Genomic DNA, 26,843 nt, shown 5'->3' on the forward strand with positions numbered 1-26,843 from the left:
TATGTGCACATTTCAATCCTTTAAAGTTGTCATTTGAAAGAAGTTTCTTGGCAATATTTAATACATAAATTCTAAATTCGATATAAAATAAAGACATTTGTATATATTTGGTTTATTTGCTTTCTCTTTTCACCTTACGACTTACTCTCGTTTGTTCTTTTCGTTTTCTCTTATTGCCTTTCTTTGGCCTTTGTTCTGGAATCGTTATTGCCGTTACTACTCGTAGAGTAAAAGGGTATACTAGATTCGTTGAACATGTATGTAACAGATAGAAGGAAACGTCTCCGATCCTATAAAGTATATATATTCTTGATCAGGATTAATAGCGAAGTCGATTGAGCCGTCTGTCCATATGAACGCTCAGATCTCAGGAACTATAAGAGATACAAAGTTGAAATTATGCATGAAGATTCTTGAGGTCCCTACGCAGTGCAAGTTTAATTCAGAATCCTGCCACGCTAACGGAAAAATAAAATAGCTGAAATCTCAGGATCTATTGGAGCTAGAAAGTTTGAATTAAGTATGTATAATCTTGAGATGGAATCGCATCTTATGGTTGTACCATTATCCGGCCACACCCTCTCTGACGCCCACCGAGCATGAAAGACGGTATTCGCTTTTTGTAGAAAAGCTGATATCTCGGTAACTATAAGTAATAGAAATGTGGGATTATGCATGTAGTTTTTTATGATGTCCCCAATCCGTATTATTTGTTTCAAAACACGGAAAACCGAAAACGCTAAATTCTCGGGAACTATGAGAGCTAGAAAGTTACGCTTAGGAATACGTATTCTAGAGATCCCACCGCAGCTCGATGCCGCTTTTCATCCGGCCACACTCACTATCACGCCCACAAACCGCGATAAACTGTGGCGTCCATAATATTATAATGAATGTCTTCGTTTGACTGTGAATAACATTTTTCTATCAATATCTATCGTTTTACCAAAGATTTTTCAAATCGGAACATTATTTCGCTATTTATGAAGAAATGAAGGTTACAAGGCCCCACATGGGCAGTGACGTCACCATAAGTTAGTAAACATCCTTTTTTTGACAAAAGGTGGCGCTTTGTGCATTTCCACTAGTAAAATGAATATTTTAAAATTGTGTAAAACAGTAAGGGGTATCTTATAGTCGCGGCACTCGACGATCTTTTTTTTTTGCTTCTGTTGCAGTGATTTGAAATTCTTTGTTCTCATTTCTCTCATATATATAAACATTTTGAATGAATTAAACATGCAGCTTGTGTGTGTAAATTGTTCAGGTATTATCAGAATTTATTGCGTTTTAGGTTCATTGTTTCTCTACAATTGGGCATTTGTTTTTCGCACTTAATACAGCCGAAAAGTGTATATGCATATACCAAATGTTTTTGCATTGAAGTGCACAACAGGTAAATAAATTTAAAGGTTGGGGTGCAGTTGAAAAGGCGGTAAAGGAGTAGTGAAGGTAGTATCGGTATCGCATTAGCTTTTGACGAAATGGCCATAGTCTACTATTACTTATCTATAGATTGAATATACACACTTTCTCTCTCAAATGAAACTTACCAACGTAAGACAACAACAAGTGCAAATCTCAACAAGAAAGAACAGAAAGTACACACAAAGGAATGAATTTGTCTGATGCTTCGATTATAAGATACTTCCCTGTTTGTAAATGGATTAATCAATGTAAAGTAGTTTATGAACAGAACAAAATAAGTTAAGGGAAAAGAAAAGATTGTCTGCAGCGTCCATCGGCCGTCAATATTATAGTGTCTTTGAGAGATCAGAATATCAACATAGCTCTACATATTCATTCTTAGGGAATATTACTGAGCTATTGTTTCAGATTTGTTTTCTAAATCAGCCGCATGTCTTTGTGTGGTTTTACCTATTTCTAGATACTTGTAAGAAGAGCCCATTGATGAACTGCATGACAAGGGTTGGGTACCCAATCCTATTCCTGCTCCAAATGAAAAAACTAGAAAGAAAGCCTACGTGTATCATAATGAAATGTATTTTTAGCTTTTGGCATTTAAACTTGTTTTGCTCAGCGGCCATTTTGATGACGTTGGGCTTGAGCAACTGACTGGCAGAGGAACGGCCTGACTCACTGACTGTCTGACCGTCTGACTAAATGAGAGACCCCACAGTAAATAAACGCTCTCAGACAGTTCTCTCTCCTTCTCACTCACATGTACCGAAAAGAGGGAGAAATTCATCTGTATACGATGACGACTGACGAAATACACAAAGCCCAGGGCCCCTGCCTCCCCTTTTGCACTCACTTTGTATATGTGTTAATGGGTCTCTGACCTGATTTAATAATAATAAATAAACTGTCACGAGTGAAAAGAACATGAGACGGGCGACCGGAGGGCCGAGGTCCAAGGCATGAGCAATAAATACCTATTTAGTACAAGTAAATATTATAATATATAATAATATATATAGCGATGCTTTTGGTTTTACTTATACTTGTGAAAAAATGTTAACAAATTTGTATTTGTTCCTATAAATTACTGCAGTATTCTGTAAATATATAATATTGGCTATTTACTTGAAAATTATTGTTAGATTAATAACAGAATTAAATCAGTATAAAATATAACTTTTAATATTTTATGCATTCTTTCTGGTGTTTCCCTGCAAAGTAGTGAATGTTGCAATCACAACATTACAAAATATAGAAATAATATCAATGAAATCGAAAGCAGTTTCATACAGCATTGAAACGCACTGTACAATGAAACCGAAAAGTAATAACGCGAAAATTATCACCACCGTCTGTTTGTTTTTTTTTTTTTTTGTTTTTTGCCAAATTTGCCTTTTGTCTGTGTGAGTGTTTGAGTGACTGGGGGTGAAAGTGTGTGCGTTTGTGACCTTGAAATGGGTTGTGCTTTGTTGTTGGCACATTTTGGAAATTATCGCGCGTGTTGCTGTATTCGGGTATACGAACATTCCCCACCGCCCGTACCCTACTCCGCACGAAAGTCGCCGTCGCTTTCATTTCGATCGTGTACGAACGTCGCGATGGTTGACAAAATGCAACCAGCTAAAAAATATGTGTGTTCGGGCCAAAACGAAAGAAAAGGAAAAATGAAATGCGCTCGGTAATTATCAGAGCCGCTGCCATGAAATTAATTATCTTTTTACAGAGATGCACGATAAACTTGCGCCGCTCGCCAAAAGCCAAAGTTCGCTGTATTAATTCAAGGCCAAGTGCGATACGCGAAAAAGTGCAAACAGCGGCGCAGCAGCAGCGACTACAGTAGCCAGAGGCAACAGCAATGAGTATTCATGTGTACTCAGGCGATATATATTTTATATATACTCGTATGTGCTCGAACAGACTTCCATGCCAGTGCAAATATATCAGCAAAATCAGCACCGAGAATCACTAGCGAATGTGTTGCGCAAATGTTTTCTCTTTTCTTTTTCTTTCCACTGTCCGGACTGTTGGTGGAGTGCAGGGTGGGGCGGAGAGATATGGGAGGGATGGGAGGTATTTGAATACTGCCACAGTATGCAATATGATCAAATCGGAGAGCTGTTCCGATTCAGAAATACTCGTGAATAATATCGCCACAAATATCAGTACTGATCCGGTGAACAAGGTGTATGGAAGAATGATCTTGCTTGTTTTAGGCACTCAATCGTATTCGTTCTCAATTTTCATTTCAGATTTTGCGGACACTTTTGTAATGGGTTTCTTAGAAAGTTTTCATAAAACTGCCTCTCATGAATTATACCTTTTTACCTTGACTTTAATTGATTGTGAATACAAATAGCAGAACAACATATAGTCAGTTCTCTGTAAGAGCTTGATTTACTAACGTTGTCCAAAGAGATTTATCAAGGAAATATTTCGAAAAGCAATAACATTATTGTTTAACAGTTAAAAGCCGCTAATACGAAATAGTAATGGCAAACCTTTTACAAAATGGTTATAAACCTATCGAGAATAATTTCTATTAATGCCTATTTAATGGCACGAAAGTTCTAGTCGCTCGCCATCAGAAAACTCTGAAATTTTAAAAGCTAAAGGTAATGTCCTCTGAATTCAACACCCCATTCTCGCTCTTCTTAGAAAGAAGACAATGACCAAATTTCATTTGTGGCACCTAGCTACCGTTTAGTATGCCCCAAGAACGAAGGATTGGATCTGAGGCCTGGGAGCCACCGATCAAAGTATCCATCAAAACAGCAACGTCATGATTATCTGTGTGATTATCCGCTTCATTATATAGTTGATCGTTATCATGAAAGCGAAAACTTCACATGGATTTCAAGGACACAACAATGCGCACATATGCCCATGTTGTATATACCCCATACGCCCATATACGAGTGTATCGGGGGAATTTGTTATTTTTTGTCGGTCCTCCTCCTGTTTCCTCGCTTTGCTTGTTTTTAGCAGAATTAATTGTGCGGGTTCTGCATGAAGCACATTCGCACACATACCCTCGCTAATGCTGCATTTATATATTCAAAAAAAACTGCTGAAGGCAAACAAGAACTCGCCACTCTGGAATCGACAGCGTCGCACGAAGCTCTTGTGCTAATGGCATTTGGCCTATTTATGCTTCCACGTATCGGAAGCACACGCACACACACTCAACGGGAGCACCAACACCAACAATATTAGGTAACGCTTGTCCCATGGTTTCAAATTCGTTTTTAACCCTTCGGCAGCGAAGGCTGCAGTTGGAAAGTTAATTGGGTTAAAAGCGCACTGGGTTAGCATAGGGTGTCAGGGGGGTCCTGTGATTATAAATTCTCTTTCAATTCATTACTAAATCAAAGTTCTAAATGCAGGGTAATATTTTTTTTTTTAACAAATACACAAAATTATTTTTAAATTGCACATTATCTTTTCTTTAATGGTTAGGATTTATTTAATCCGGCAGCAATCTTTTCTAAAATTCTGAACAAAAACTGGATAACAATCTTGCAACATCTTGAATTTTGATCGAGATTAAGAATACAATTAAAAGTGAGGACCCTGTATTATCACATTCGACTCTTCGCTTCCTTGTCCCCCCCGCTGTCGCACTTACTCGCTGCCGGTCTTCCTCCTCACATGGAACCAACATTCATATACGAAGATATATAAATATGTATATAAATGTACGTTCAAGATCAAGGTCAAACTATATATATAAGCTTATGTATAGCGAATACAAGCAAGAACGGACACAGAAGAGAGAATCGCAAACATGTGCCGACCCAAACACAATGGCATAGCCTTTGGTCGTGGTACGATACCAAAGTCCGCAAGACCGCCGTCCGTCCCTGTGGTTTAGCAACCCCTGCAGACCATTTGACACACTAAGGCAAGAGTCGTTTGTTTTTTATGATCATCACTCTGCAGACAATGGCAAGCAAGTGTACCTGCTGGCCGGCAAAAAGCATCTGCTATCCCTCCGTCTGAAGCCCAAAGCAGCCGCAAAGACCTTGAATGGCTCTCTACAGCAAGACGAACCAGAACCGCAGCGACAAATTTGAAGAGACGAAGGATCGCATTTTGGTAAGGCTACAAATTCTAAGGTAGAATCAGAAAATGCAAGCAAGAGGAGGTGAGGGGGACCGGCCGAAACCAGTTCTCGGCTTTGATACCCATAGCCTTTTTGGAGTCCAGACACCGAGCCAGACTGGCAACGGTTATCATGTTTCAGGCGCATGATTGAATAATCATTATTGGAAGCCTGAAAAAGCTGTGTCTTTGGGCCTTCACCTCCTCTTTTTTCGGTCTTAGCCCAACGTTGCGTGTCCTGCTTAGATTAAGCTGAGTCTGGGCTTTCTCTTGTCCGTCTAGACATTAGGTAGGGCAAACCTAATCGCATACATTGCCCAATCGATGATCGATTCGATTTGGCGTGGCTAAGTTTTCTCTGGAAAGTGCATGCAGCCAGCAGTTCTTATGCCAATTTGCGTGTTAGGAGAGCTTCGGGTTCTCGATATTTAGGAAAGGATTTCGCTTCTCTTATGCATTTAACAGTTATGAGTCCACTTTTTGTACCCGTTACTCGTAGAGTAAAAGGGTATACTAGATTCGTTGAAAAAGCGTTTCCGAAGCTATTAATAAAAGTTGAGACTAAGCATGAAGATTCTTGAGGTCCATACATAGCGAAAGTTTATTTCAGCATTCGGATTAAGAATTTAGGTTTTTATGATGCCCCCAATGCGAATTGTTTGTTTTCCCACCTAGCCATGCCCACCCTAACGCCCACAAGGCTCGGAAAACAAAAAGTGCAAACATCTCGGGTACTATAAGAGCTAGTAAGATGTGCTTAAGAAAACGTATTTTAGAGATGACACTGCAGCTCGACAAAAGTTTTCCTCCGGCCACGCCCAATCTAACGCCCACAAACCGCGGAAAACTGTGGCGTCCATAATATTATAGTGTACGTCTTCGTTTCACCTTGTATAACATATTTTTGTCAATATCTATCGATTTATCAACAATTTTTTCAAATCGGAAAAAAATGTAGGTTATTAGGCCTCACATGGGCAATGACGGTTAGCTTAATTGGAGGTTACTCCCTCAATTCTGCAAGAATCATCCAACTTAACGAATACCATATATTAAATACTGCGCCCAGGCTGTCCAAAATCTGGACATTGCCTTCTCTAAAAGTGACCTTGTACTTGTCAGCAGCAGGCAAATAACTAATCTTACACACTCTCGCATAAATCAATGATTCCAGCAGTCAACTATAGCAAACGAGCAAAAACCCAAAAGCAATGAAATGAAACTGTCAAGAAAATGTTGGAAAATAGTCGAGAAATCAAGCGTGGTAAGAATGCAAAAATCGGAGTAAGGTCTGTGTTCTGTGCTAACTCGGTTCTTAGAGTATTGTTTGTGGAATTGCGTATACGCTACTTTGCACACGTCCTCCGGCAGCCAACCCACAACCAGAGAGGGAAAACCAATAGCAAGTGAAATTGCCAAAAAAAAAAACACCCCCCAGACAGAACCAAGAAGAGGATGGGGACAAGGGTTATGTCTGCTTAGTTTGTCCTTACACCGAGCGGCAATAGCCTTGGCTTGATTTCATTACACACACAACCTCCGTGCCCCATTGATTTTTGGGTCGGCGCAGCCCGCGCTCCTCCAGACGAATCCCCAAGTTGAAGTGAGCAAAGTAAACGCGAGGGAAGTTCAAGCGCACGCACAATTTCGCGGGAGTTACAAAGGGAGCCTGCCTGTGGGATCGATTATTTTCGGGCCGACAGTGGCCATTTTATTTTAGGAGCCGTAAAAGCCACCCAGAGGAGCAGACTTTAGGAGGCTGGAGGGCGTTGGCTTTGGCGGTGAGGCGTTTTGCGGGCGCTCCATCTCCAAGTTCCTTCTGCCTTCCACCCACTTTTCACGAGAAAAGTTTACGATGCCGAGCATTTAGTGCCAAAAAACGACGTCAGCGTCGAAGTCGCAGCCCGTGTGTGCGTGTGCAGTCAAACGTCTGGTGACCTTCAACTTTCAACTTTATTGCCATTGTCAGATAGCCGCCTACCACCGACCCTCCCCCGAATAATCATCTGTCTGTCTGCTCGTCCCGACTGCGGCGCGTTTTGGTAATTTCGAGGCTTACATTTTCTCCTAGTCTGGATGCGAATAGACCTTCTGGGGGTTCGGGGTTTCAGTGATGGGTGGTAGCTGCTTAGCCCGGGGGTTTTGGCCTTTTATTTGCCTTGTCTGCAGCGCCCATGACCTTGGAGCTGGCCACGTTTTCACGTGAAAGGTGAAAGGCACGTTCTCGGCTTATGTCTGTGTGCCGCTGTCTATGTGTTCGACCGAATCTTTGAGCGCGGGGGAGTGTATTTGTTTCCTTTCGATGTCCCGTTCGTGCCTAATTCCCTGTTTGGTTTTGCTTTGTCATGCGTCATACAAATTTTCCTGATTATAATCAAAATTTTATATTTATAAATTAAGCGGACGCTGCCACTAAGAAAGTGCACTTGTATCTAAAAATCTGTTAAAAATTATGGAAGATGCAGTGCATCGTCATCAACGGAAACCTTTTTCTGATTTTCTGCACTTTTCATGATTTGATGAAGGAAGGTCAAGAAAGGTCAATCCTAAAGAAAAGGTTTGGATACAAGAAACGTTATTGTCGAGTCCCGCGACTATAAGATACCCGTTACTGTTTTATACAAGTTTAAAATATTCACTTTGCTAGTGGAAATGGGGAAAAAAAAGCTTTTGTCAAAAAAGCATGTTTACTAACTGATGGTGACGTCACTGTCCATGTGAGGCCTTATAACCATATACATTTCTTAATGTATACCAAAATATTGGTCTGATTTGAAAAATCTTTGGTAAATCATAGATTTAAACTAGAAATACTCAAAGTCAAACAAAGACGTACGTTTTAATATTATGGGCGCCACAGATTTTCGCGGTTTGTGGGCATTATAGTGGGCGTGGCTACATGAAAATACCACTTCGAGCTGCAGTATCATCTCAAAAATATGTATGTCTATTTAAAACTCCCTACCTATATAGTTATCAAGATTAAAGCGTTTTTGGTTTGATGGTAAAATAATATGGTAAAAGATGGTAAATAAAATAAAACGCATTGGGGGATCATTAAAAAATGCATTCCTAATCCCAAGTTTTTATTACTTATAGTTACCAAGATCTCAGCGATTCTACAAAAAGCAAAAACAGTCTAAGTGGCCAACTGTAAGATAGTGATTTGTGGGCGTGAGGGCGTGGTTCGGAAACGCTTCCTTCTACCTGTTACATATTTTTCAACGAATCTAATATACTCTTTTATTCTACCAGTAATGGGTATAATTATAAAAGAGATGAAATTTTTTAAGTCGACTCTTCTTCGCTTTATTTTTGCTTCACTTTTTCTAAATTTATTCCTGAATCTGAGTTGCAGATAGCAGAGATTTTTTACACATAAAATACATTACTCCGAATTTACACCTACAAAATTAGAACTTTGCGCCATCTGTTCTTCATCGCTGGCACATTTAACTGAGTCAGATTTGAACACGTATGGAGCGCCACCTGTTGTTCATGCTTCAGTTATATTTACAATATTTTCCATGTAATGTGTAAGTAAAATAACGTGTATATGTAAAAACTGATTAAAAACGAAAACATATCTTACCTGTTTTTCCGGTGGGACTGTAAGGATCATAACTGCCGGCAGACATTGGCGATGCGTAGCCATTGGACATGTTATAGCTGTGATTTTGCGAGCCGGGTGACGGTGAAAGAGGCGGCGCAGAGCTGGGCACGCTACCAGGACTAGGAGTGGACATCCAATCCTCGGGGCTGCAGAGAAAATTAATTGTGAGGCACAAGTGGTTTCCGGCAAAGTAATTTTTTAGATGGCAGTCTTACACATCTAAACGTGGCCTTTTGTTGGGCACGAGCACCAAATGCCCGTTTGCAGCCGCAGCCGACGTCGAAGCCGCTGCTGTCGAATTTGTCTTATTGGAAGATGCAGATACTGCTGAAGAAGATGCCCCGGCGGCAACGCTGGATCCTCCGGCTGCCGTGCTCACGGCAATGACGTCCGGCATGGGCTCAATTTTAATTGTCGTGGGGATAGGTCTCAGTTTATCCTCGACTGCGGTTGCACATGTGGTTATTGTTGCGCCGCCATTTGCACTGGCCACAGGCAAGGTCAGGGCGGCATGACTTTTGCTGGCAGGCGAGGAAGAAAAGGAGACTGTTGCAGAGGACGATGCGGCTGCAGAGGCAACTAATTGTTGTTGCAGCGATATGTGGCTGGGTATCGTCGAGCTCTTTTTCTTTGATTGTGGTTGTCCGCTCAACATGGCCACGCCTTCATGGTGTCCGTACGCATAGGATCACATAGTTCACCAAATCGATTGCTAAAAAAAAAATTATAAATAAAAATAATAATCACGAAAAAAGGGATCCGCCCCCGGGTGGACTCGAACCACCAACCTTTCGGTTAACAGCCGAACGCGCTAACCAATTGCGCCACGGAGGCTTACGTCAACGTAATGTCATATATCAAAAGTAAGTCAAGCGGGAAGCTTTAGTTTTTAATGCATTCAAAATTTACAAAACAACTCCTATGAATTACAACAGAAGTTTTCACATAGCCGAAAGCCCGGCAGCCAGTGCTATATCAAATATATTAGTTCGGTTCTGTAAGCTATTCTATCTTTTATAATACAAATTTCAGATATAAAATTAAAACATATGGAGTTATAAATAAAAAAAAAAATTAATACATTTTAGTAAAATATTTTTTTTTTTTGAGTTCTTAACTTTTACAAAACTATCTTTATTATATAATAAAATTCTTATTAAAACAAACAAATTTATAACCTTACAAATGGTGTTACGTGGGAAGCTTTCATGAACGAACAACACTTTTATATGTTTTTACATATGTAAGTACTTCGAAATCTTTAATTCTTTAGGGCACATTTTTATTAAAAAGTGTTTTCATCGACACATAATACGAAAATCTCATTTTATTATAATAATTTTATGATGAATTGTGATAATGTTTTAAAATATTCGGCGGATGACAATGATTTCTTTTCAAACACTTTTCAATAACTTTTACTTTTACCCTTGATAAAAGTCAACTTTAGATTAAATTCTTAGCGTCAGTTATGCAGATTGAAATTTATTTGTGGTAGATGAAAAATATCAATACTGAAGCGGATTTTTATTCAGACCTTCCTATAATCCCACGACTAGACCCCGTGCATTTAACAGAGTTCCCTCGCCTTTTGGTTCTCATATTTTCTGTAACCTTTGAAAATTTTGATTATTTTTTAATAATTTCCCTAATATAAAAATAGTTATAGTATGATCCGATTTCAATAGCCTCCGTGGCGCAATTGGTTAGCGCGTTCGGCTGTTAACCGAAAGGTTGGTGGTTCGAGTCCACCCGGGGGCGAATATCTTTCTTTTTGTAGTAGAGTGGTTCTTAGTATCAAAATAAAACCTAATTAATAAATTATTGAATAAGTTATTATAAGATGAAAACAAATATAATCAAATCACAAAGACGACCATTCTTTTTAGATTTGCCTGTATTTGGTCAATTATTACTCTTCATTAAACAACTATAGCTTTAGACTTAAAACTAATAATAATATATACCAAAAATATTGTCTGTGTTTTTATATCGTTAGACTCTTTTATTAAATTAAATCATTTATCATTTATGGCAGCATAAAAAAATCCGCCCCCGGGTGGACTCGAACCACCAACCTTTCGGTTAACAGCCGAACGCGCTAACCAATTGCGCCACGGAGGCCGTTGGTCTCGGCTCGTCACGTCGCGATTTTGAGAAACAGCAGTGCACCTTACTAAAAATATGTACAAGTACACTGAATTAAAAGTTAACTTATTAATATTGATTGGCCTTAACTTAGAATTTTCACTAATATAATCATTCATTTTATTAGAGGAATTTTCTTGCCGCCCTTTGACATGTAATTTTATTATTTATATGCATGTACCCAGGTATTAAATTGCATGACCAGCTGTAAATTACCTGAAGTCGAACGAGGTCAATGCAGTAGTTTAATGCATTTTAACTACGTGTTACATGCATCGGTAGGACTTAAACTAAAGCAAAGCCACCCAAAAGGCGGCTTTTTTGTTTTAGCACAGAATTTAAATCTCAAGTGTACCGCCCACAAAGCAATCACCCAAAGCACAAGCCCATAATAACCCACACAATGTACGCAACCATGCGAGGCGCCGACAAAATGGCGTAAGCATATTGACCCAGAATCCTTGATAAGGTCGTTCCGCGTTGGTCAGAAGCACTGCCGAGCCATCTACCGACCAGATCCGAGCATTGTGACCCAATTTAATTTGATGCTTACATAACCCATCTGAAGTCTGCCTTTTGCCTCAGAATGACTATCAAAATTTAATTGACCAACCAGGCGAATAAAAATATCCAATGAAAGTGTGGCGGGAAAAAGCACAACAAGATAGTCGAATGCAAAATTTCGGCGACACTTGTGCAGACTAAAATCTATTTGTGGCACATGAAAAATAGCAAAACAGAACCAGACTTTTATACAGCCTTCCATCCAACCCCTCTACTAGACCTCTTGCATTCGACAGAGTTTATTCGCCTTTTGGTTCGTTTCGCTTTACTTCTGGCATGTTGCACTTGCACTAATTTCTCGGACCGGCGTGTTGTTGGTCTTGTTGTTGTGCTTTTCGTGGTGTGGGTAAACAATCGGACCGACAAGAAACACGGTTGACGACCGGCTGACCGCCGGAGCGATGAAGCGATCGAGGGGGACGCACTGCAAATGATGCATTTCCGCTGCATAAAAAACAGGAGAATTCCGTTTGGGTTGTATTTTTCTAAAATCACCAGGGAAAACTTGGCGAGGCGACCACAACTCATCTGCATTTCCAATTGTCACCGCCGCCGAGCACATTGCAGCTGCAATTTCTGTGCATAACAATTAGGAGAAAGAAATCAGTTTTCAGTTTTGGTCTTAGCCGCAGAGCTCTGTAAACCATAGTCATTCCGATGTATGATAACAAAAGTCCAGGAAAAGTGTTATAAAAGAAGATATTGAAATTTCTGTATCATTAACAAATAGTCTTTTGGCATTTTTTTAAATCTATTTCATTTGCAGTTTAATAGTCTTTCAAAATACTACTTTCCCAATGCAAGTTTTACCATAACACGTAACACAAGCTTTAAATACATTTTCCTTACTACACATGAATTTCTGAATTCGTTGAAAAACATAGACTGACATGGCTAGATCGAAACGGTTGTTCTTTCTGATCAAGAAATCATATACTTTTATACCCGTTACTTGAAGAGTGAAATTTTAAAATGTAATCGTTAAGCAAATGTAACAGGTTACAGGTACTATATATACCTTTATGTATATTAAGATCAATTTAGCATTGCCTGACCCTCTTTCTGTGGTTAAATAATATCGCAAATAAGTTTTTTTGTGAAATGTAGGTTATAAGGCCTCACATGGGCAGTGACGTCACCATCAGTTACTCAACATGCTTTCTCTGACAATAGCTGGCGCTTTGTGAATTTCCATTAGAAAAATGAAAATTGTGTAAAACAGCAAAGAGTATCTCATAGTTGCGGCACTCAGTTTGTTTTGTTTCAATTTGTGGGTATAGATGCGTAGCTAGATACTAATACGCTGCAGTGGCATCTCTAGAACCTGCACGCTCAGACTCAACCTTCATACAGAAAACCGACACATTTTTTGGGGTTGGAGGGCGTTAAAGTGGGCATGGTGGTATGATAAAAGCACACACATGCGCTGACATCTTAAGAATATGCACGCCTAATTCAAAATGTTCTTACTTAGTAGGATTCTTAAACAATCTGCGTAAGCTTCACCAGAATCCGCATTCCTAATCCTAATATTCTATCTCTTATGGTTTCCAAAATTTCTGCGTTTATAGGGAAAGACAGACATACAGACATCGCTTTATAGTTGCAGCTATTGATCCCAATTAAACATATGTATACCTTGAAGGGTTGGAAGCGCTTCCTTTTATCTATTAATTAGTAAATGATTAGAGAATCATTAATTAAGCGAAAGATCATTCACTAGGACTAAATGTTTGCTTAACATGACTGACATTCCTAAAATAATTAATTTAGCATTGTCCTATTTGCACCGATACTTTTATACTCATTTAAGGAGTATAAAATCCCATTTTTAACTAGAATCAAGAGCACAATGCAAGAATCCCTCATAAGCTATTTTAAATATTTATTTGTTTATTTCAGATGCAGTTACACTCACTCACCCATTTTTATGTTGTATTTCTAAAATAATCCGTTGTTGTGATTTTTTCCTTTACTTTTTACTGTGTATATTTTTTATTTATTTTTAAGATTAACAAAAACACGAAATCTGTCCTTTCAGCACTTGCTAAAGGGAAAAAACGAAATTTTTATTGCATTTTCAACTCTGCTCAACAGTATTATAAAGCTAGTATCGGCCCACTGTGCAAGTGCATTTTCTATAAGAGGATGAGAGAGAGTCATCAAGAGCGTAAGGAGAGAGAAAGCTGCAGAGAGGAATAGAGAGAGAGAGGGTAGGAAATGCATTTGCAGAGCCGAGACACGTGCATATCTCGACGATTTAGTTGTTGGTGCAATTAAATTGAAAAACTCAGGAGTCAGCAAAACTTTGAATGAACGTATGATTGGCACACGGCACTGTCGAAATAGGTGTAACAGTTTTAGGCACAAGCTACTTTTCTTTTCGTTCGCTAAACATTGTCCAAAGAAACACTCTGTGCTCTCTTTTTCTGCCTTTGTCTCTCTCGTTCTGACTCTCTCTTTTTTTTGTTCTGACTCTCTCTCTCTCTGAGCGAGTAAACAAGCGCCAACTGCATAAAATGATTGACGAGGGGGTGGTGGCGCAAGGGGGACGTGTCACTCGCCAGCAGCAGCAACAACAACAACACTAGATATCCAGCTCGGCACAATTTCAGTGGCTTCAATAACTTCAAATTCAAATTAGTTTGAGCACATACAAAATCGGGTGCAGCGCGTAAATTGATCCGAAATTTGTGGCACTCTACGCGTTGTTCTCTGGTTTTCTAGCACGGTATCCGAGTTTATTTTCGATTTTTCTGCATTTTTCCACCGACAACTGCGCGCGATGTAATTTGTATTACTCGAGAAACTCTGAAACTGAAACGTCAACGCCACCTCCTCTACCGCCTGCGTTCACAGCGCTGCTTGTCCTCTGCCGCTGCTGTCAGGTGAAGCTCTCTGTCTCTCTATGGCTAGTTCTCTTTTCTCCACCACCCTCGCTGTCAAACGCCTCACTTCATCCCACTTCACTCGTCCTCTCTTGATGGGGGCCAGTTTGTAATTGTTGCTCTTTGTTGCGCATGCGCTCTTACCGACTTTTTCGGCTTGGCAATGCCGCCGTTTTGCTCACGAGTCCGATTTTTGGTCTCTGTGATTTCCTCAGACTCTATTTTTGTTTTTTTTTTTTGGCGCTTCGCTATTTTGACTCTTAAGCTGCGCTCGATCAACTTTCGCGGCGGTCTAAAGCGGCCAGAGTAACAACAACATGGTGCAGTAGAAACAGCAGCAGCAGTCAGCAGGCACAGTGCTTAAAATTATATTGTTAAAAATATGTTCTTCCTAATAATTTTCGATCAAGTCATAAAAACTGGTTAGAAACTTTTTTCATTTATCCGTTTTCCTTTGATGTATACAAATTTGTTTTTTTAGCGAATCTATTTTCTTAATAAGTAAATTAATGTTTTAAAATAGCAGCCATTTGGAGTACAATATTTTTAAAGCTGTGGGTGGTTTCTTTAAAAAATTCTGTGAATCTGATTTGTAAGATGTCGAAAGCTCAAATACGTAAAAGTTGGTATAATGGATTTCAAACTTGCAAATTCATGTTGGTGTTAACGGTGCATCAGCATTTAAACTTGAGTCATAAAATATCGAAATCAATAACATATTTCGAATTTGTCAAAATAAAAGCTTAGACTACCGTTGCAGATAAATTACCGCATACATCCAGATTTACAATATGCAATCTTTTTTTAAAGGAAAAAGTACCGCATAGATTTATTATTATCCTTTAACCCTATTCTAGTTGAACAGCGTTGAATAGATTCAGTTAGGATGTAAGCTTATTAAAATATTTAAATGCATTTGCATTTAGTTTCAGAGCCGAATTCGGCCCACTGTGCGCGAACTTGGCCAAATATATGTACGTGTTCTTGTTGTAGCTCTGCTGGCTTTGGGCCAGAGTGCGGAACTTTTGAGAAAATAAAAACTGGTTTTAGTACTGGTCTTATTGGCAGAGTCCGACTTGCTGCTGCTGATGCCATTCTGTGTATTTTACGCTGTGGCTTTTAAGCTCTTCTTGATGGCGACTGCGCTGCCGATATACATATATCCTATGTATGTAGTTGCTGCTGTTCTTGCTGCTTTTTTGCGCCTGTGACTTTGTAACACACTTTTTGTGTTGATTTCGCTGCCAGCCGACGTCGCTGCCGCTATGACTGCTATGTGACTTTTATTTTTTAACGCTTTTTCTGTAATTTTCAATGGAATTTCGCTTTATTTTATTTTTTATCAACTCTTAAATTGCATTTGGTCGGGAGAATAGCACGCAATTCCCTCGTTCCTTGTGTTGGCCGTGAGAATTCTGATATTGTTGTCGATTTTGAAGGTAAGAGCAGTGTATAGCTGGTATACTACCGGCCTGGAGGGGATGACCCTTTACCATGACGCGCATTCCTTCAACATAACCTCACACTCGCTATTCATCTAAGCTAATTTGCAATAATCGTCTATTGAACCTATTAGCAATGGAAATCCAATAAAGCGTCTGCGGCCCTGTAGTTGCCACCAGACCTGCATTCTCCACCCCTGAGGGGAGCGCGAATTGGATGCTTGGGGCGGCTAGGGGACGGCATACACGCCCAAAACGAATGGCACGACACGCGAGCGGCTAGCGTAGAAAAGGCACAAACGCAAAATACTAGCGCAGCGATGACGAAAACGCTAAAAGCAACAACCACAACTACATCAACAAACGCCGACACCAAGTTGAATGACATAAAGCATCAACTGACCTTCAACTCTGAGACTGAACCTTAGAAAAAAATGAATAATTTTACACTCGCATCACACACAAATGGGCACATGCAAATGCGAGTGTGAGAGCGGCGCATGCAACTTTCAGCTTTACAGCTCGTCCGATGTGGGAGAGAGATAGCGGGAGCGTAGAGGAAATCGTCAAAAGCACTGAGCCATGACGAAAATCGCTGCTGCAACCAGACCCTGCTCTCTCGCACATATATACATACATAATAACATACACACAGAACTAGTCCACCCCCTCGAAACTACTCACCCATACCCATCCCAAGAGGCAGCAGAGGAAGTGAGCGGCCAATTGCACATGATACGCTCTAGAATCTAGAGGTGGAAGCGTGAATGAGCTATGAATCACGCCGAGCTGATCTGGAAGTGATCGCATTACCTTCTTACTGGTCTTAAAGACGTTTAACCTTTAAAAAGTGGAAAATGAAATTTTTTTTTTTGCAAAAATTAATTATAATTTTAAGTTATTTAAAATTTTATCCTTTTTTTGATCATTTCGAAAATGGGATTGTAACTACTTTTGAAACGACCTACGTATATGCATCCAGCAAAGTCCATATGCAAATTTACGAGGTACAATTCTTCGTGATATATTTAATAGGCAATAGGCAATATTTATTTTGCGACAGTGAAATAGAAGCGATTCTTGACTCTTGCCTTGTGTTCTTATTGGCCTGTGCAGTTTGTATTTTGAATGGAAAGGATGGAGGGCGGTGGATAGGCGCCTAACGGAGAGGCGAGGAGAGAACCAAAAGTGCACCCAATTGCGATGACGTAAATTGCCGAACGATGCCGATGAACGGAGCTTGCTCTTGCACTTGGCGGCGGCTGCACTAGCTCTCCGATGCTCTTTCGGCGGTGAGACAACTATAACTATACCATTATGGAAGACAGCAGAACGGCCTATTTCCCGATGAATGTTTATTTTTGGCAGCCGCCGCTGCAAGCGCATTCACTCTCCTTTCTCCGCTTTGCTTTTTTTGCTTCTTTTTGGGGATTTGGGTTTTGGGTTTTTATTTCTTTTACTTGTTTAAAAGCGTTGTACAATTGAGTGGATACATCATGTGACGAAAGCTGTCGGGGGTGTGGTACTGGGTGGTGGGGTCAGATGTCAGAAAACACTTACCATTTTCTTTGGCAAGAAAAAAGTTTTTGGTAGGTCAATCCTAACTAACTATTTATTGAACTGCAAATGCTTTAAGAGGTTGAAACGCATGTCATCTTTTTTTTTTTTTAAGTTTCATTTTTACTGCATATATTGAAGAATATTAGAGAATTGCTATACTTTATCTTACAAAAATTATACATGTTTAGGGAATATGTATCCCAAGCTGAATGGCTATGAATCAGTTATTGCTGAAAGACCCATCTACTAAAACACCTTTCGTAGATAACATAAGTAGTAACCGGTAGACATTGCTAAATGTTTTATAAATGCTGCTAGAAAATTTCACCCACGACACGAATAATTTTCAACCCCACCTCAGAAGAACAGAGCATTGGAACAAACGGAAAACTACTTTCAGTTCAAAGCTTTCAGGCCAAGACATACAACTCAGTGGAATGAACGCCCACATTAACCCCAGGGCGCAGCATGTCAAAGTACCCTTTGAGCTGCATCCTTGACCCAAACAATGCACCAATTTGTGGGCCGGTGGGTGATAACGTCCTATTCGTCTAACGAAGTGAAAGTTAAGTTGAGCTCCAAGAAAACACTTAGATCTGAAAGGAGGCGGACTGGCAATGACCAAGTGGAAAGGTATAACACCTGCCAGGCGGCCCTGCAGAACAACTAAATAGTTGTTTAGTGAAAAAGGAATCGCTGCTAAAAATCGATTAACTTCGCTAGAGAGACTTTTGCAAATACTAGTTTTTTATTTTGTCGAGCAACGGCAAACTATTTGGTTTATATATTTCTAATATATGAAACTGATTGTCTGACATAAGTTTACATATTATATTATCATAAAATTTTTTCAAATATCACTAATTTGGGTCAGAAAATAATAGTGATGATACCCGGAAAAAAACAAGAGAAAACGCTATAGTCGAGAGCCGCGACTATAAGATACGCTATAAGATAGACGCCACAGTTTTCCGCGGTTTGTGGGCGTTAGAGTGGGCATGGCCAGACAACTAGAGGCAGGCAGCAGTCGTATCTCTTAAATACGTATTCTTAAGCACAAATTTCTAGCTCTTATAGTTCACGAGATTTTCGCATTTGTGGTTTTTCGGGTTTTGTTTGCGTTAGAGTGGGCGTGGCTTAATCAGAAAAAAGTATGCATTGGGAGAATCATAAAAACCTACATGCTTAATCCGAACTTTCTATCACTTAAAATTACCGAGATATCACCATAAGATGCGCTGGCATCCCAAGATTATACATACTGACTTTCTGGCTCTAATAACTCCTGAGATTTCAGCTATTTTCGTTTTTCGTGATTTGTTGGCGTTAGAGTGGGCGTGTCAGGTTGCGGAAATAAACTGCGCTGCGTATGAACCTCAAGAATCTTAATGCTTAATCTCAACTTTCTATCTCTTATAGTTTTTGAGATCTCAGCGTTGATACGGACAAACGGACATGGCTCAATCGTCTTCGCTATTGATACTGATCAATAATATATTTACTTTATAGGGTCGGAAACGCCTAATATATCTTTTTACTCTACGTGTAACGAGTATAATAAAGTCAGATTTAGCAAATACAAAAAGTAAAATATAACTTTACTTATAGCTTGGAACGTTATTGAAGTAATTTGAGAGAAACTGCCGAACCTGTCACAGGGAATCTGTTACATTAAATTAGGCAGGTATTGAGCTTGTTTTAATAATTGAGAAACGATAAACGTATATATAAAAATACTTTATATCGGTAGATAAAATAATTAAATGATAGAAAAAAAAACTAACTAATTTACCCATAAACATAATAATGAAGGTTAAAGCTCTTAGTTTTAAACTCGTTAGCTTGCATAAATTATCATGTTTATGTGGAGATGTCTTCAATCGTAGACGACTAACAGCTGACAGCTTGATATTGAAAATGCCCTAGAGTGGGGTCAAATGTGTGTTCCGCTTTAAACAAAAACAAACAAGAGAACAAAACAATATATACATATAAGCCCTACAGTTGCTTATATTGGGAAACACAATACTTAGATTTCAACTGGTCCTGTGGCGCAATGGATAACGCGTCTGACTACGGATCAGAAGATTCCAGGTTCGACTCCTGGCAGGATCGAAAGTTTTTTTTTTAATTCCTTTAGTTTTTATTTTGACTGCCAAAACCGAACAGCTTATAATAGCATGAAATAGGTTTGTTGTTTTACACAATACTACCTTGGAATCTAAAAACCTCACAGTATACCCTTTCAATTCAATTCAATAATATTGCTTTATTTTTCCAATATCATTTTCAATTTTGTTTAAAGCTAACAAATTTTTTTTTACTTAGAGTTTAGACTTTTTGACTATCTTTACAACTATAATATTCTATATTTTGTTTATTTAATATTTATTTGTTCATTTTTATTTACATTTAATAACCCAAGAAAATGGTAAAACTTGGCTCAGTATACCCTTTAATTATACCATTTGAAGGCATATTTTAACCAATTAGAAACAAGTTGAAGTCGGGTTTAAAACAAAGATAACTTAACTTAACTTTCATTTTAAAAAAGAAAGTTTTTGGAAACTCTACAATTAACAATAAATCTATATTTCAGCATATTACAATAACTGAATTTAATTTCTGGTTTAAACAAGAAGAAACAATATAGTGGAGTGCCACGACTATAAGATACCCGTTACTGTCATACACAATTTTAAAATACTCATTTTGGAAATGGATAAAGCGCCACCTTTTGTCAGAAAAAGTATGTTAAGTAACTGATGGTGGCGTCACTGTCCATGTGAGGCCTTATAACCTTAATCTGAACTCTGTGTTTCATATATATCAAAAGATCTCAGCGTTCGTACGGACAGACACAGGTCGGTCGGACGAACAGACGGACTGACGGACGGACGGACAGGCGGACATGTCTTAATGGCATCGCTATTGATACTGATCATATGGTTGGAAACGCTTTCTTCTACCTGTTATTCTACCTGTTACAAACTTTTCAACGAATCTAATATACCTACCCTTTTACTCTACGAGTATCGTATATAAAAATTACGTTATTATGAACAACATTTGGAACCTGTTGCGCATTGGATAACACCATCTACCTAAGGATCAGAAGTTGATTCCAGGTTCGACTCTTGGCAGGAGTACTTTTTATTGATCAAAATTCTATACAAACATTTTTTTTTCAATTTTAATTAATATGCTCTTTTGACACCCCAAAAAAGTGTATGCGCCCCCGGGTGGACTCGAACCACCAACCTTTCGGTTAACAGCCGAACGCGCTAACCAATTGCGCCACGGAGGCTTCAGATATTTTCCGAAAAAAAAGCTTAATTCTAATGCTTAGATTCTTTAACATTCCTAAAACCCTTTTTTTCTATTAAGGAATTAGTCCTTGAGAAAATATTTATATTTAGACTGAAAATTTTTCTTAACTCAGAACGGCCTCCGTGGCGCAATTGGTTAGCGCGTTCGGCTGTTAACCGAAAGGTTGGTGGTTCGAGTCCACCCGGGGGCGTAAAGTTACTTTTTGGTTCTAACTAATAACAAAGATACAGATTACCAAAAAACTTCTTAATTAGATGTTAAACAAAGTAAAACAAATTGTTTATATATATAAAAATTAACATTTTTGTTAAGATGTATTGTAAATAAGCATTAAGATTACTTCAAAATATACTGTAAAATAGTGATTTATAAAAAAATTGATTTATTATTATTTTTCTTATTAAAAATTTTAACTATTTCTGAAAAAATATCTTGGAAAATATTAAGCATCTGCCTTCGTGGCGCAATTGGTTAGCGCGTTCGGCTGTTAACCGAAAGGTTGGTGGTTCGAGTCCACCCGGGGGCGCTATGAATTTTTTTGTATATATTTATTTTTAATATTTCAGAAATTATCAAACCTCACATTAATTCCGTATTTTTGATGTGATCAGAATATTCTATAATACCGCTTTTCTCTTGAACGTATCTCTGGTTCAAGACAAAAGCGCTATTTCACTAGTAATCAGTGTTGCCCATTTGTCCGTTTAAGGGCAGATCTGTCCTTTCCAAACTGCTTTGTCATCAAAAGTTTAAAAACATAATCTATTCGGTAAAACAGCCTTTTCATAGTTTGTCATTTTTTGTGCGATTTTTTATTTTGTCCTATTTTGTCCGATTTTTTAAAATTTATTTTTTAATGTTTATGCGCTTTACTATTTTAAACTACATTTCATTTATTTTTAATTACCGTGATCAGCTAACGTTTTTTAATGCGGTTCTACCATGTTAAACCTTTGTGTAATCCAGATCATAACGTGTTGAGCATCAGTTAATTTAGCAAACAAAAACGCTTATAAAAAACTATAAACAAAAATGTTTTGCATCAAAGCAAACAAAATACAGTGCAAGCTAGTCGCAGCATTAAATCTCATAGGATGGCAGGATGGTGCACTTGCAATTTTTAGTGCACAACATTGTGCAAATGATGATTCGGTGGGGCACCTTAGTAATTTTGGCGCCAAAGACATTCAATTTCAAAACACCATAATAATAAAAACGTAAGCCAGCTTATCAGTTCGAATGTACATAGGATATGCAGCGCAGGAAAACTAGAAAATAACAATTTAATCGAAGAAATTATATTTCAAATAAATTAAAATAAAAAAATAATAATTGTCATAGTTTTTGTCCTTTAAAAAATCTATCCTCTTTTTTCGTTCATCCATGTTGGCAACACTTCCCTATTGCGCTTATGGTGATTTGAAAAAAACAGCCCAATGTGGGGCTCAAATCCACGACCCTGAGATTAAGAGTCTCATGCTCTACCGACTGAGCATCCTGCCACGTCCACCCTAACGCCCACAAATCACGGAAAACTAAGATTGCTGAAATCGCAGGATTCTTAGAGCTAGAAAGTTGAAATTCGTTGTGTATAATCTTTGGATGCCAGCGCATCTTATAGTGGTACTTTTATCCGGCAACACCCACTGTTACGCCCAATAAGTTCGAAAGACGGTTTTCCCATTTTGTAGAAAAGCTGATATCTCGGTAACTATAAGTGATAGAAAGTTCGGATTAAGAATGTCGGTTTTTATGATGCCCAAAATGCGCTGGCATCTTAAGACTATACATACTTGCTGAAATAAACGCTGCGTATGGATCTCAAGAATTTACTTCAATGGACTTCGCTATTGATACTGAACTTTATCCTATATAATGTAGGAAATGTTTCCTCCTACCTGTTACATACTTTTCGATGAAGCTAATATACTTTTTTACTCTACAGTGCTTGGGTCTGTGTTATTCTCCCGTCCCCAAAGCCGTCACAATTTTTACCATTGCATTGAGGTAGGTTCGCTATGTTAGACATTCTTGGCACAAGAAAATAGTAAAATGGGCTAAGGGTGCGCAGCTTCATAAATAATTATCCATTTTAGGACAAGGGAAAGAGGCAGAAGCAGCTAAGAGGGATACCAAATGAAACGGAAAACTAGATTCACATATTACACGAAATGAAGGAGGAAGATGCACTCAAAGCAGTGTCTAGACGAGGCTAAAAATAAATCTGTAGTCCACACCCACGTGTGCAAGTTTGCAGTTGCTCCTGCGGCAAATTCTATTGAATTGAAAACATTGCCCGGCTAGCTCAGTCGGTAGAGCATGAGACTCTTAATCTCAGGGTCGTGGGTTCGAGCCCCACGTTGGGCGAAGAATCTTTTTTCTTTATCTAACCCAGTAAAAGGATTATGGCCTTTATTTTTGTACGTGTAAAAAGAAATTCAGATTGATTAGGAATAACTACATATTTAATCTTTTATAATTTGAAATTTAAAACTAAAAATGGAAAAAGTATAACCTTCCTTCTATCTTTCCTTCCCACCCTCCTTCCTTCCTTTCTTCCTTCTATACCCTTCCATATATCTTCTATCTATATATATAAAAAATAATGTAAACATGTATATCCGCTATAGACTCGTAAACTGTAAACTAAAGACTCGTAAACTAGACCGATTTTGTATAACATTTTTTGTATGTGTTCAAGGGGGCTTCGGGCGTGTTTAATCATAAACGAGGAAAATGCGTGAAAATTTAAAATTGAGAAAATTGTTTGAAAATTTGGAAAAGTGATTAAGTTGGCAGCATTGATCATTTCTAGTTGGCAGCTCTAGCTCTTAACAGCTGAGGGAGTATATGCCAACATTCTAAAAATTAGGCTGGCGTCCCTTTTTTAAACAGTTAAATTTTAAATTTGTTTATTTTTTGAAGGGTTTTTTAATGTAATGTAATTTTTATGTATATAGAAAATAGTGAGGGTGGATCCAAATGGGAGGTTCCTCAAAATGAAATAAAAAGCTTAATTTCTTAGGCACTTATTCCATTATGACATTATCTTTGACTAAAGTCTTTATCCAGGTGTTGCTATTGGAAAAATTGATCACATTTGCACGTATTGCAGCGCACCCAAATTTAACAACGAAACGCCAGGGATGTGTTGGACCACTCTCATCGTTGCTTTTAGGCGTAACGCATGATTCAAAACATTTTTTGACTAGAAAATTCAAAGGTGAAGACGTACTTTTGCCACATATCCCTATGATTCCGACGGATATGCCATTCGAATTTAAACGTTTGCAGTTCCGAGTGCGACTTGCCTTCGCAATGACTATCAACAAAGCGAGTCGGGCTCGCTAGTATACCTATATAATATATATATGTATATTATAGGCATTATATTATAGGCATTATATTATATTTATTTAAACAAAACTGGCAATTCCTTACATTATTAATTTCTTTACATTTATTCTCCTGAAGTGCATTTAAAAATGAATATAACTTTACTTCGATCAGCTCGAGAAATAGGCTTAATGTTGATCTCAATTTATTTTTAATTAAATTAATACTACCTATTTTTAGTTGTTAAACAGTTATGATTGTGTTGCGTGCAATAATGAAGTATTTGTGTATATTTTTTTACTCTTCAATCTAAGGGTCGTGGGTATATATTTTGTTCTTTAAATTAAATTACTAATAGATAGTATTGGGTTGCTATTGAGTTAGTCAACGATTAATAAATTGCACTTAATTTTTTTCGATTTGGCTTGTTTTGGTTAACATGCTTAGTTTTTTTTCACTTACTCCTATTTGCTTATTTGATAATCTTTGCTCAATAGATCCTTTTTGCTCATATCATCATTTCCGCTCACTTAATACTTTTTGCTCAGTTTGATTAAGCAAATGCAGAATCAGTGATCTTTTATTAAGGATATTAAGTGAATGCAAATGTGATGTTTTATACTATTTAATATAGTCTAAATTCTATACGGCGTTATCAAACTGTTTAACAATATTTCTAAAGACCCATTAGCTCAGTTGGTTAGAGCGACGTGCTATAACGCAAAAGGTGATCTGATCACGGGCCAAAATGGTTATTTTAGATTTAATCATGTAATATAAATAATAATTGAAGGAAATGTAAAGAATATTTGAATGAAAATACACATCAACTCACATTGTGTATCGTGTTATTGACTAAATATCTGGTATTTGAATATGAATATTTGGATTATTTTGATTTTTTTTTGTTTATGTGAGATAAATGCCTGAAGAGGTAACAGTTTTTCTCGAAGAATACTAACACTTGATATACTGAAGGTGTACGTAAACCATCCTTTTGGCATCGGTAAACATTGATAAACAATTTTATGTTAAACGCGAGAGTTGATTAATTCGAGTAATATATATTCAAAATATTATCAAATTAAATATGCTAGCACTACCTAAAGCACTGACGGTTTCGCCCTTGATGTAAAAACCATTTTTTGATGGATATTCACACAAAAATATAAAAAATAATAATTCAATATTAAAATTACTAAGTTCATGCGGAAATCAGACCCTACTTTCTGTCCAAAAATTACCTAATTCGAGTCGAATTTTTAAATATTTTTAAAATGCTCTTTTCAATAAAATATTCTTTAGTTACAAAGTTAGCCATCTAAAAATTTTTGAAAGTCGGTTACGATGGATTGCAAAAAAACTATACGGGGTAATTGCGCAAAATTTGTATACCCCTCACTCGTAGAGTAAAAGGGAATGTTAGATTCGTTGATAAGTATGTAACAGATAGAAGGAAACGTTTCCGACCCTATAAAGTATATATATTCTTGATCACGATTAATAGCGAATTCGATTGAGCCATGTCCGTCTGTCCGTCCGTCCGTATGAACACTGAGATCTCAGGAACTATAGCAGATACAAAGATGAGATTAAGCATGAAGATTCTTGAGGTCTCGGGACAGCGCAAGTTTATTACAGCATCCTGCCACGCCCACTCTAACGCCCACAAATCGCGAAAAACTAAAATCTCGGGAACTATTAGAGCTAGAAAGTTGAAATTCAGTATGTATAAACTTTGGATCACAGCGCATCTTTTAGTCGTACTATTATCTGGCCACACCCACCCATACGCCCACCAAGCTCAAAAGACGGTTTTCGCATTTTCAAGAAAACCTGATATCTCGATAACTATAAGTGATAGAAAGTTCGGATCAAACATCTAGCCACGCCCACCCTAACGCCCACAAAACCCGAAAACCCAAAAATGCAAAAATCTGGGGAACTAAAAGAGCTAGAAAGTTAGCTTAAGAATACGTATTTTAGGGATGCCACTGCAACTTTCCACGAGTTTTTATTCGGCCACGCCCACTCTAACGCCTACAATCTGCGGAACACTGTGGCGTCTATAATAATATTATAAATGCCTTCGTTTGACGTTGTATAGCTTATTTCTGTTAATATCTATCGATTTACCAAAGATTTTTCAAATCGGAACATTATTTCGCTACTTATGAAGAAATTTAGGTTATAAGGCCTCACATGGGCAGTGACGTCACTATCAGTTACTCAACGTTCTTTCTCCGACAATAGGTTGCGCGTGGGGGAATTTCCCCTAAGAAAATGAATCCTTTAAAATTGTGTAAAACAGTAACGGGTATCTTATAGTCGCGGCACTCGACTATAGCGTTTCCTCTTGTTTTGTTTCTCTTAAGATGCATGAATTTGTATATGCATTACTGGAAAATTATATTTTGGGCGTGACCTTGCGCAAACTAA

At 38.1% G+C, this 26,843-nt stretch overlaps 1 protein-coding gene and 8 non-coding genes across 9 annotated transcripts; 5 read left to right on the forward strand and 4 right to left on the reverse strand.

Annotated features, from left to right (window-relative positions):
• Nucleotides 1-8,830: 8,830 nt before the first annotated feature.
• Nucleotides 8,831-14,672, reverse strand: LOC121530073 (ecdysone receptor-like). Its single transcript, XM_041818494.1, has 4 exons — nucleotides 13,771-14,672; nucleotides 9,352-9,848; nucleotides 9,116-9,282; nucleotides 8,831-9,024 (listed from the first exon to the last, which is right to left on the reverse strand). Exons 2-4 carry the CDS (start codon nucleotides 9,789-9,791, stop codon nucleotides 9,020-9,022), a joined length of 612 nt encoding a protein of 203 aa, XP_041674428.1. The 5' UTR covers nucleotides 9,792-9,848; nucleotides 13,771-14,672; the 3' UTR covers nucleotides 8,831-9,019.
• Trnan-guu lies at nucleotides 9,897-9,970 on the reverse strand. The gene has a single exon. It is a non-coding gene; the product is annotated as a tRNA-Asn (tRNA).
• Trnan-guu lies at nucleotides 10,824-10,897 on the forward strand. Its single transcript has one exon. It is a non-coding gene; the product is annotated as a tRNA-Asn (tRNA).
• On the reverse strand, nucleotides 11,187-11,260 carry Trnan-guu. The gene has a single exon. It is a non-coding gene; the product is annotated as a tRNA-Asn (tRNA).
• Nucleotides 14,673-19,780: 5,108 nt separating the features above from the next.
• Trnar-acg lies at nucleotides 19,781-19,853 on the forward strand. The gene has a single exon. It is a non-coding gene; the product is annotated as a tRNA-Arg (tRNA).
• A 1,118-nt stretch (nucleotides 19,854-20,971) lies between these two features.
• Nucleotides 20,972-21,045, reverse strand: Trnan-guu. The gene has a single exon. It is a non-coding gene; the product is annotated as a tRNA-Asn (tRNA).
• Nucleotides 21,046-21,184: 139 nt separating this feature from the next.
• On the forward strand, nucleotides 21,185-21,258 carry Trnan-guu. The gene has a single exon. It is a non-coding gene; the product is annotated as a tRNA-Asn (tRNA).
• Nucleotides 21,259-21,520: 262 nt separating this feature from the next.
• On the forward strand, nucleotides 21,521-21,594 carry Trnan-guu. The gene has a single exon. It is a non-coding gene; the product is annotated as a tRNA-Asn (tRNA).
• A 1,768-nt stretch (nucleotides 21,595-23,362) lies between these two features.
• Nucleotides 23,363-23,435, forward strand: Trnak-cuu. Its single transcript has one exon. It is a non-coding gene; the product is annotated as a tRNA-Lys (tRNA).
• Nucleotides 23,436-26,843: the final 3,408 nt, after the last annotated feature.

The sequence above is a fragment of the Drosophila eugracilis genome, unplaced genomic scaffold (assembly GCF_018153835.1).
Source record: "Drosophila eugracilis isolate 14026-0451.02 unplaced genomic scaffold, ASM1815383v1 contig_2171, whole genome shotgun sequence".
Lineage (NCBI taxonomy): Eukaryota > Metazoa > Arthropoda > Insecta > Diptera > Drosophilidae > Drosophila > Drosophila eugracilis.

Excerpts from the sequence above, each read along its gene's own strand:
- LOC121530073 (XM_041818494.1), bottom strand. The coding sequence starts at position 9,791 with ATGTTGAGCGGACAACCACAATCAAAGAAAAAGAGCTCGACGATACCC. Across the intron at positions 9,283-9,351 it reads AAAAGGCCACGTTTAGATGT|CCCCGAGGATTGGATGTCCA; the intron begins GTAAGACTGCCA and ends TTTTCTCTGCAG.